Source organism: Aphidius gifuensis, linkage group LG1 (assembly GCF_014905175.1).
Source record: "Aphidius gifuensis isolate YNYX2018 linkage group LG1, ASM1490517v1, whole genome shotgun sequence".
Classification (NCBI taxonomy): domain Eukaryota; kingdom Metazoa; phylum Arthropoda; class Insecta; order Hymenoptera; family Braconidae; genus Aphidius; species Aphidius gifuensis.
The window spans coordinates 24,921,192-24,933,418 of NC_057788.1; the positions used below are offsets into that span (position 1 = coordinate 24,921,192).

Sequence of the window (12,227 nt, forward strand, 5' to 3'; positions counted from 1 at the left end):
GCAGGACATCAGCCTGGTATGAGACCTCTTAACTACAATAAAAATAATTCTTTATTTGTTTTTCTTACAAATTTAATAATTAATGATTTAATATATTAAAATTAATTACTAATTATTATACAAGACTTGCTGTGCCAATGTTAATGACAACATTGTCAATACCACATTCATACACAGTAAGATCATGGCCTCGTGGTTGTTCGAGTAATGCTGCAAGTTGTTTACCATTTGGAAAAGCCATTTGTGATGATGGAAGTATTACATCACACTCCAATTGTCCTAAAATTAAATAATAATATTATGTTTGAAATTTTGTTTTGTTTTTTCAAGTAAATAACCAAAGATGAATTTTTTTTAGGGAAGAAATAAATTTATTTTTACCAGATAAAGAGGGTGAAGCACCTTTACTGGAACCATACATTCTTGTACTATACCCAGAATCATTGTGAGCATCATGAGAAGGTGGTGTTGGACTGTAAACAGCACTTCTTGATCTATATGGTAATTTTGCAATTGAATCATAATGAGGATTTTCATTAATATCTCTGTCATTTTTTTTTATATTTCCATTAATTTTTTTAGACTGATCTGCATCATCTTCAGCTTCACTGCTTTCACTTTCATTACCTAAAAAATTATTTAAATAAATTATTTGATTTATTTTTATTTTATTTGATTAATTTTACCTTGGCCTTCAGCATGCCAACCATTTGATGAAGTTCCTTGTGGCTGGACCCTTTGAGAACAATGACTATTAGCAGGACTTATTGTTTGTTCACTACTAACTGATATTGGTCCTCTCCAACCATTATGCATACCAGGTACTTGCTGGAATCTTTTTATCATTTCATGAACACTTCTACGACTAGCTGATGATCTCCATCCATCTGCATTATCTTCATTTATTTTTCTTGAAAATTTATTTTCATTTTGATCTTCTTCTTCGTGACTCGTTGATAACTGAAAATTACAAAATAAATTCATATTGAATAAGTGAATTGTGATAACTATAACTGTGATAATTAAATTACAACAAACCTGTTTTTTAAATGATTCAAGTTTAAGACTAACAGTTGGTGATGCAGCAGCTCCAAGTGGTGAAGTTCTGTCTCTTCCAATGACTCCATCAAAAGTTTCATTGAGTCTTTGTGGTAAATCAAGTACCCTTAAAATAGATCTTGATTTATCATTTTTCATTGATATATCTTTCAATGATTTACTGTGTCTTGGTATTGCTGGTATATCTAATTTATCTAAACTTCCATGATGATTTGATGTTTCACCAGGTATTTCGAAACTTCTATCATGTGGTCTATCATCAAGTAAATCTGCTAATGATCTTGCTCTTGTTGGTCCATTACTATTATCTGTATTAATAATTTGTCTTGCTGGTCTTTCTGAGTGTCTTCTTTGTCCACCTCTATTTAACCATTTATGTAAATGTTCATGACGTTCATCACATTTTGTTCTTTCAACAGCAACACATCTTGTTAATTCAGATATTTGTCCACGTGTTTTACGCTCAAGATGTGCAACTTTTAAATCTAAACGTGCATGTGCTTGATCAATATGTGCTTTTAATTCAGCTTTATCATTTTCTAATTTAGCTTCCATATGACGGAAAAATGGTGCACAATAACATGTATAACCAACACCAACTGGACCTTTACGTATATTACCAGCAAGATCTAAATAATATTGTTCACCACGTGCCAATGGGTCAGATGGTAATGAATCTAATTTTGGTTGTGGAAATGATTCTGGATCTGGATAATAATGACAACCATATGGTGACCATTGTTTACCAACTATTGATTTTTCAAAATGTACCTTACATTCTTTGCCATTTTTTAATTTTTTTTTATTATTATTATCTTTTTTTGATTCATCATTATTGTTATTATCATTAATTATTATTTTATTTTTTTTCTTATTATCATTTTTAATTAATGATGATGACTTTGGTGTATTTATATTTTTAATATTATCAATTTCATCACTATTTTTTATACTTGTACGATTTTTACAACGATATTTATTTAAAATATCCAATATTTCAATTAAATTTTTACGTTTAGCAATATCTTTAGCTGTTTCATTTTGTTTATTACGTAATGTACGATCACAGCCAGCTTCTAAAAGTATTCGAGTTAATTTTCGTCGACCCATTGCTGCTGCTATGTGAAGTGCTGTGTCCCCATTCTAATTAAATTAATAATGTATAATTAATATACAAATAAAAATAATCATTATATATATAAAATAAATTTTTACTTACTTTATTTTGATCAGAGACACGACATAAGCCTGATATGAGAATTCTGGTAACACCAGCATGTCCATAACGTGCTGAGGTATGTAATGGTGTATCACCATACTGAAAATTAATTAAATAAATAATCAAATCAATTGAAAAACAAAATTTTCTTTTAAATAAAAAAATATACTAACATTATTTTGAAGATCAGGATTACAACCAGCCAGTAGAAGTTCTCTACAACTTTGATTATGTCCATTTTGGCAAGCAAGATGTAGTGCTGCAAAACCTGCAAGATTTCTTACATGAAGTGGTGCCCGCTGTGTCCCCAGGGCTTTCGCCAATGCAGCAACGGTTTTACTGAAACCACGCCATGATGCCTCATGTAGCGCTGTATCACCATGCTAAAAAATAATAAAATATACAAAAAAATAAGTATACACAAATATGATGTAATATTATATTCACATTATGATATACATCTCATATGAAAAGATAAAACCTTTGTAAATGCAATAATCTATTGATAATAATATATATAATAATATAATATTATATTTTTTTAATTTACATTTTAGATATGGTAAATTTGATGTACATAAGGAAGTCCAGCTAGTTGATGATTTAGCTACAGGCCAAGTCAACAAAAAACATCATATTTCATTTTATTGAATTTTTTTCTTTTTTTTATTTCAACACAGCATGAAATATATCGTGTTTATGAAGATTGAAAATTTGTTTAATGATACTAGAAAAACTAACATAAAGAAAAATTATTTCTAATATAAAAATTTAATTTATATACTAACTAAAATTCATGTATATCAAAAAATTTAAAAAAAAATTGAATTTACATAAAAATTATTGTCGTTATTTATTTACATATTATCGATATATGTATATGTACATAAAATATAAAATGAGTAAATGACCAAAGAAAAAAATTAAAAAAAAAAAACAACCATATATAATCTGATGCTGATAAATCAGTTAACAATGCCGAATAATGCATAACTAAATTCAAAAGAGAGTTGGATCCATGGAGAATATCCATAAGGTATTGAAATAAATTGGAGGGTAAAAGTTTGAGATTTAAATAAGACGGTGTCTTAGGGTTAACATTCTTGCCATTTTATTTCTTGGAACTTTAAGAGAGAAGGTTCCTTTACCAAGATCAAATCATCTATGCTCTTATTTTTCGTCATTAATGGCTCACAATATTTTTTTTTCTTTTTTTTTCGCATGATTTGATTTTCTATTTTTTTTTTTTATAAAACTTATTGCATATGATTTTGATGTCCTGTGGCGAAGGTAAAACCTGAGGCTTCACAACGTCGTAGTAATACACACACTCTGTTTATATATTTATTTTATATATACCTATATATATTTTTTTTTCTTTTTAAAATTTATTCAAGTTTGTGAATCATGCTGAACTGGCGCTTGTTGTTTACCAGTTGCATGTGTCTGATGGATATTGCAAATGGGAAAGTGATCCCTTGGCACTACCCCCCTTCATACCCCCCCATTTGTTTTTTTTTTTTTTTTTCTCATCGTATTATAATCAGAAGGGCCGTTGAGATGTTATCTCGTCAGCTCAACTGCAGCTTAACACAACGTTTACTGCCACTCTCTTCCTATTTCTTTTTAACTATAATTTTTATTTTATTTTATTTCTTCTTTAGCTTATTTCAATATTTTATCATGTTCTGTTATTCAACCTATGAATATTCACACGAGTTGGTATTTAAATTTTTTTTTTTTTTTCGAAGAATATAGATATTTATTAGCAGGTAGCAAACCCGGTGATTCTCTTTATACTTGATACTTAAAATTTAACAACAACACGTATACACCATCATGATGAACTTTACCACAATCAAAAAAAATTTAATTCATACACGTTTATCTATTTTTTATTTTTTAAAATTCAAGATTTATTTATTAATTTTCTTGTCATTTAATTTAATAATTTTCAATGAGTGAAAATATTTATGGATCTCTTGATACGCATATAGCTCTAATGAATTTTGATATAATAAATTTGCAGTGGCACAGTTTCACGCGCGGTATAATCTCTTTTATCTATTTTTTTATTTATTTATATATTATTATTTTTTTGTTTATTAGAGTGTACAGAGGTGGTATATTTAACTGACCGATGATACAACGCACGCGATGTAAATCGGTAAATACACATTATGAATATATATGTGTGAGATGTTTTTTTTTTATTTAAAAAAAGCTATGTGTAAGTTACACTTAACTTATGATGAAAAGGAAGCGATGTGGAAAAAGTCATTTGTGTTGATTGATATTGCAAGTTAAAATTATAAAAATTGACTCGAGCTTGAAGGTCTTACTATTACATTGCGTGTTTAAAACATGTCTCACAAGATGTAAAAAGATTTATTAAAAAAGTTGTTTGATAATTTCTGACGTTAAGATTGATATTCTTAAAAAAAAAAGAAAAAAAAAATCTATAGAAAATTTACACTTTGTAAATTGATTTCGTGACATCTTTAATTTATTTTTTCATGTTTTAAAAAATATATAAATATTTTTTAATTGAATATTTTATTACTATTATTATTAATATTTAATTATTATTTTTTCTTTATTCATCATTCAAGTATAATAATATATACTTTATGGTTGAATATATATATTTTATGTATATTTTGTTAATTTTTACACCAGAAAAAATAACAATTTCTTTGAAAAAAATAAATAAGAATTTTAAAAATAAATAAAAAACCAATACAAGTACCTGGGAATTTGAGACTGTACAGCAGCACATTGCAATTACCTTCGTGAAGATATTGAACAGCTGTGTATGTTTTGATATTTTTTTTTTCGCCGATGTTCAATATACCCAGTGTCGAAAATACAAAACAAATAAGTATTGAGTATTTTAAATAATGTACCACTTGTATTTCTCCACTAATTAACTAAAATAATTAAAAAATTTTATGTTATCTAAAATATTATTTAAAAAAATTTTGAGATTTTAAAAGTACCAAGTATCACAACGATGTACATAAACACAAACACACACCATGAGTCTCAAAAAGTTCTCATTCCTTTTCTTGGCTTCCGACGATTCATCATCATGTTGTGTGTCATTAATTTTCTGGTGTGGTATTACTTGCTTCATAAAACCATTGCAATAAAAAATAATAATATCATCTGCATAAATAAATAAACTCAATAATAATAATATTAAATGAGATAAACTAAATACTAAGTAAACCTAAAATCTAGTTTTATTATTAATGAATAATAAATTTTCTACCTGCCTATGAAAATGATGTGTTTATCAACGATTCAAACATGTATCTTCATATTATTCAACATCAGCAACTAAATGATAAATTCTTTTTTCAAAACCTACCAGTATCTACTCTATACCTTCTTCTTTTTTTCATTCTTCAGATAATAATTATCAATCGTAAAAAAAAAACATACGAAATTAAATTAAAACTCCTTAATGGCTAATGAAAAATGAGACTTGTTCATGGACACTTGATATCGCAAAAGAGTCTGTGTACAAAATTCAATGTACATGAGGATAAATATATATATAAATATACAAAATTAACAGAGTACCCAGAGGCGTTAATCTACCCCCCAAGATCTACACCCAGTATATATATGTATACAGGGGGATTTGATAAATAGGTGACCACCTATAAAGGCAGAGGGAAAAAAAATAAAATTTAAAATAAAAATTGCACTTTAAAATGACAATGAAATGAATAAAATAAAATTTCAGTTTTATACAATACGTATGTATATTAAATTATAAAAGTAAAAAGTTTGAAAATAATTATAACTCATTAATTTTCTTGGACATGTGAACGAAGATCACGTGTTGATGATGTTACGGGTAGATTTAAGAAAATAAAAAAATACGTTTTTTTTTGTTAAATTATTATGAGGATCCACCTGTTTTGTATATGGTTAATGCAAGCTTATATTCTCTGCACATATATATATATAAAATGCAGATGTTTATTTGTTACTTTGTTTTTTTATATTGTATATCCCCTCTAGGCACCCTTTCATTCTTATATCGTCGTTCCTCTGAATGTTTCATCCTCTCACGAAACATACATCTACACAAACTCAGTTGAATTTAAAACCACTGTGCATTGAACTCATATTCCCAAGTTCCCTCTTTTACTTCTTCAAAACGGATGTTAAAAAACATACAAATACACACATAAATTTTATATTTAAGCTTTAAAAACAGACACAAATACATTCATATTTTTTAATGTTTAAAATACGTGGTATGCATATATTTAAACAATACATGTATTGCATTTTAGAAAAAACGAAAAATCATCAAATGAAATTCATTGAAAAAATAAACTCTGTTGTAATATAAACTTGGTATATTCTTACTATCAATAAACGAATTCAGATTGTAATAGATGTTATATTTTTTTCAATATATATAAGTTTAACTGTATTCATTGTGAAATATTCCTGAATTTTTATATCAGTGGGTATTTATTTTACTGAATTTAAGCTATATGTATAGTATTTATTGAAATTTTTTTTTTTTAACTTTATACGACTAGAAATAATACAAGCTACTTGAAAAGTATCGCATGAATAAAGCAGCTTGTATTCATAAAATAACACTATATGTACAGATGCATTGAAAATGTTTTCTTGACTCTGGTACTATTGATAGAGATTTTTTTAATTTTTTTTTAATACTAAAGAATACAATTTAAAAAAAAAAATTGTATATTATAATTTTTTTTCTTATTATAAAAACGACAACGGTCATCGATCTTATGAATTGTTTGCCGTCTTTTCTATACTCACTCCTACTTTAAACGCATCAGTAGAAATTTTTCAAATTTATTAGGCAATTATAGAGATAGGCTCCAACTAGTCTAAAAAAATTTCGCGTCGTGGGTCAAGCATTATTTATTGCGAAAGAAAAAAAAAAATAAAACGTATTATTTTTCAACTCGGAGCCCTAGAACCCAAATCATCACTATAAACCAGAAGGTTTGAGTCGCTAGCTACAGTGTTATATCTTGTTGTGTATTCTGTGTGGGTTATTGCTGTTGTCGTTGCTGTTGTTGTCCTGGTGAGGCGGTAAATCCTTAAAGGAATTAAAATAGATATACCTACACATACACACGCACACAATTACAATCAGTGTTCATCTGCGTGGAATGCCAATGAGGGACTTGAAGAACATACAGACTTTTTTTTTGTCTCTCTGTGGTACCACAATGCCGATCAAGTAAAATTGTCCTTTTAATATTTAAAAAAATACTTTCTTGTTTTTTTCAACTATTTTTCTTTTTGATGGGGCCAGGAGTTTTTTTTTTTTTTTTAATTTTAATTTTTTCATTCATCATAAATCGGTTGCACCTGTACTTTATAATAAAAAGTAATTATATCATTTTGTATGCTTTTTTTTTTTTTTTCGAATAACTTTAATTAATGAGAAATATTAAGAGTTTGAGAAATTAAATATATATATATATGCCAACACTTATTAATGGAACTGAACTTGATCATAAAATCATAATTGTGAGGAGTTTCCGTTATGACTATATATAGAATCGTATCTTTTATTTTTCATTTGGCAATATAAAACCAATCATACGTTTTATTACCTCTATCATTTTGCTAATGAAATCGTAATTATAAAAAATGTTTAAATAAAAATTGTGTTGTTGAATATATAATTGGCCTAAATTTCAAGGCATATATATTTGTAAAATTTATCCTAATGTGTTTAATAAATTTGTAATTTATTTTGTTGTTTTTTTTTTTCAAGCTGTATTATGTTTTTTAATTAAGTGTAAAAATAAATAAATAAATAAAAATTTAAGAATGCTTTTTGGTGTCCCGTTGATATCACCATAATATAACTGATGTACCATTAATATTTTTTTTCTCATAAATGTTATATATTATCAGTGATAAAATTATTTTTTATTTTTAAATTTTTCTCATGTTAAATGTATCCATAAACAGCTATTGTTTTTCATTAATGTAAAGATTCTTTATGCGCATAAAAGTTGGACAAGGTATAAGACGTGGGGCACACGATCGTAAAGGTATATCAGGTAGACGAGTTTTGAAAGCTACATGTTCAACACTAGACAGTGATTTATTGTGAACCATACAGAATTTAAAGAAAAAAAAATTCAGACAATAATCGAAATAAAAAAAATTAAAAAATATGAAAAAAGACATACATATAAAATAACAGAAAGAATACAGAATTACAGATATGGCATTGAAAAAATATTCCGGATTGTATATAGATGATTGACAAACTCCCTTCAATCGATGAAAATAATTCAAAAAAATGAATGAATAAATAAATAAAAACCACACACAGAATAAAAATTGATGTATATACATATAAAACGAAAAGAAGAATAAATAAATTATAATTTATATTATTTTCAAAAATGAAATTATTGAAGGATAACTTGTATATGCTTTAGCCAATTTGTTATGTCTGGTATAATTTTATGTATCAACACACATAAAACAAATGTATGATTTTTTCCCTATGGTGTATAGATGAAACTGAACAAATGCAATCAACAAGCCGGAAACCATACAGGTGTCGAATGACTATACCAACTTATTTCGATTGATTGATTCGAAAAAAAATAAATAAAATATAAAAATTTAATGAATACTACTGGCATACATACATGTGTTGTTTGTATAAATATTTTTAATGGTAATTATTCGTCAAATTTAACGGTTCACACAACTATCAATTTGTTAGTTTTATTCAAAGCTGATTTTTAAATACATCATCAAGTTTAAAGAGACTTCTAATTAGCTATAAATATTATCTAATAATCCAATTAAAATTCCAGTAAACGTTTCTTGTTATTTCATTGACATATATTTACTTGCAAGTATACACAATAGATAATTGAGTCATAATGAGTCGTTAATTTTCAATTTTTATTTTTTGATGATTCATCATGAGGTCTAATTTTTTTTTGAGGTAATCACACAAGTGTCAAGTCATATTTACAATATTTTTAGCACTTTAATTAATACAACCTTGGAAAGTTTAAACTCTTGATTAAATTTTTCAAGAAATTCCACGTTTAATTGAAATTTTTTTTTTTTTCTTCTTATTCCAACAAATTAAAAAGAAAATAACACATAATTATTTTGTTAGATAATTACTCAAATTTATTGCTGATGAGAAAATAACTTTTGCCTTTTTTTTTTAAAGTTAAATCTTCATTTTCTTGTTATTTCATTTATAACAGTAAAAAAAAAAAAAATTAAAGAAACATTTAAAAAATCACTTGAATTTATTTCTTTTTTTAAAAATGGAATATAATTTTTAAATAACGATGTATATGTATTTAGAGAAAAATTATAAATTATATCAGTTTGTTGCTGACTCGTGGAGATGATGCTAATGATTATTTAACGAGGTATGGTTTAACGATCTCTCGAAATGTATCACGATATATGGAAGTTGAAAAAAATTTTCACAACTTTTTTATTTATCATTTTTACACTTGAAAATTATTCCCGTAATAATTATTGAAGACAATTTTTTTTATTATTTTTGTGAAAAAAAAAAAATAAATCATTTTATCATAAAAACAAATATGAAAAAATTTTGAAACCTATGATTATGATCAGGCTATAATGAAACTCGATATCAAAAATCCATTAAATAAAATATTTTTTAAAAACTTTTTTATACTCCGATAACGAGATCATGATTAAAAAAAAATTTATCATCAATTTTCTTTAGTTATAAAATTGTTAACGACATTTATTATCATCAGAGACGATTGAAATGAAAAAAAATAAAATAAATTATTTATATAATTCCATAAAGTTAAAAAAATAAAAAAAATTTAAAAATCACATTAATATTATATTTTTTTGATGAAATAAATGAAGATGTATCAGTCAGTGTAGAGAGACAGAATTATTATGCCTATCAATTCGAAAAATAGTCATAAAGATATACAATAACTATAAAAATAAATAAATTCATGATTATAAATTTGTAAATAAATTTTTTTATAATATATTTTAAATTTAATGGAGTAAAATACGTTAGGGAATTATAAAAATGACTATTTTATATATAATGATTCGACATTGATGACTAGGCAAACTTGTCTATTGACCATGTCCAAACAGCTGTATAACGTGACATGCATCAATGATTATCAGAAATGTTATTTTACCGTTTTTCAATAATGCCAAACGTTGATACAATTTTTTTATTTCAAATAAAAAAAAAAACGACGAAAAAAAAATTGCTAATCCTTTATTATATACCAAGAGTTAAATTGCTAATTAAAAATTCGATTCCATGAAATCATTTAATCGTTTTTTTTTTTTTTTAATGATATTATTCTTAGTTAAATAAATATTTAAGTGATAAAAAAAGTATCTCAATACTTGTGTCAAAAAAAGGGAAAAAAAAATAATGTAAATAAAAATGTTTTTGCGTCTTGACTTGACTGCAGGCTGATGTGGTTTATCGATGGTCATATTGAATATGGTAATGGTACTTTACTTGAGTGTATTTACGACTTCGTGATCATACTTGGTGTATCTTCGTTTATTTATTTATTTATTATTTTATATATTTTTCTTTGTCCAAAGATACAACCAAGCGTATCATGACAAAACTACTTTTACGCACTTTTATTTATTCTTCGTTTGTCGTATCATAAATCACAAATTTATTCAGTTCGTTAACGAGTTTTTACAGAGAGAGATTGGCTTTGTATATATATCATCTGTATACATAATCAAATAAACTTTGAAACATACAAATCTGAAGAAGAAAATTAAACAACAGTAGAAACCGTTTTTTTTTTATTCATTCAATTATTATTTTTTTGAATATAAAAAAAAATTTTAGTTATTTATGCATGTTCCATTTAAGATGGAAGAATAAAACAAACAATTCAAAGCAAAAAAATCATGGGAGCTATATTTTTATTCAGAGAAATAAATTTAAAAAAAAAGGAAGAAAAATAGTGTCACCTACAGCGGTGGCCACAGCTGGCGATAGTTTATGTATAATTTCGATTATATTTAAAGAGTATTATAAACTTAATATATTTAAAGGTTGGTGAAATGATTCCAAGTTATCTCCTCGTTTGTATGTACATGCCAATGTATTTCATGGGTGGTTGGGTGTATATAATCTTTGGTAAAGAAGGTAAAATGCGGTAAGTCTAACCGCGTCTGGCTGTTGGATATTCTTTCAAAGGGTCAAATCGTAAACTTGGCAATTTGCTATCACTTTTCTTCTCAAGATATAACTTTTGTTTTTTTTTTTTTTTTCTTCTTGTATTCAACCAGGTAATTTTGCTTCATACAATGTTTATTGTGATAGGTTACAGTACAAATCCGCTTACAACCGGGTCTATAAAGTTAGCACAACCTTCGTAGCATAATCACTCGCGGGACCTTGGCAGAAATTTTGTCCAAGGTTTGTAGAAATTAGAAAAGACATTAATTTTAGGATTTAATTTTTTTTTAGAATAATTAAAACTTGTTTCTATTTGCCTGATTATTTAAAAAAAAAATATATAGATTAAAATTAAAAAAAAATAAAATTGAAAAACAATTTTAAAACAATTATCTTTTGCATTTATAGAAGTAAATATTCATACGTATTTGCTTGATTGAAAAATAAATTAATTTAAGATTCAAAAAAAAAAAAAATCAAATTACTCATTTATTTTATAGATTACTTTTGAGTTGGAAAAAAAATCACTTAAATATATTTTATCAATAGTATCTTTATAGTTTGTACGATGATTTGCAAATTATACTATTTTAAAAGAATTTTTTATATATAAATATAATTTGCCAAGTCATCATACTACCTCTAGAATTGTGAAAATAATTTTTTCAAGTATCAAATTAATCAATATACATATATACGCTTTGAAAATATTTT

The 12,227-nt window shown here is 25.8% G+C and overlaps 1 protein-coding gene across 3 annotated transcripts in view; it reads right to left on the bottom strand.

Annotated features, from left to right (window-relative positions):
* Positions 1-5: 5 nt before the first annotated feature.
* LOC122856698 (ankyrin repeat domain-containing protein 6) overlaps positions 6-12,227 on the bottom strand; it is a 54,291-nt gene continuing 42,069 nt past the window's right edge. For all 3 annotated transcript variants that reach the window (XM_044158491.1, XM_044158474.1, XM_044158482.1), the window contains exons 5-10: positions 2,452-2,661; positions 2,279-2,377; positions 1,039-2,202; positions 687-960; positions 382-627; positions 6-279 (exon numbers count right to left, since the gene is read on the bottom strand). In XM_044158491.1, the coding sequence (XP_044014426.1) occupies positions 116-279; positions 382-627; positions 687-960; positions 1,039-2,202; positions 2,279-2,377; positions 2,452-2,661 (2,157 nt within the window). In that variant the 3' untranslated portion in view covers positions 6-115. The remainder of the gene's footprint in view (positions 280-381; positions 628-686; positions 961-1,038; positions 2,203-2,278; positions 2,378-2,451; positions 2,662-12,227) is intronic.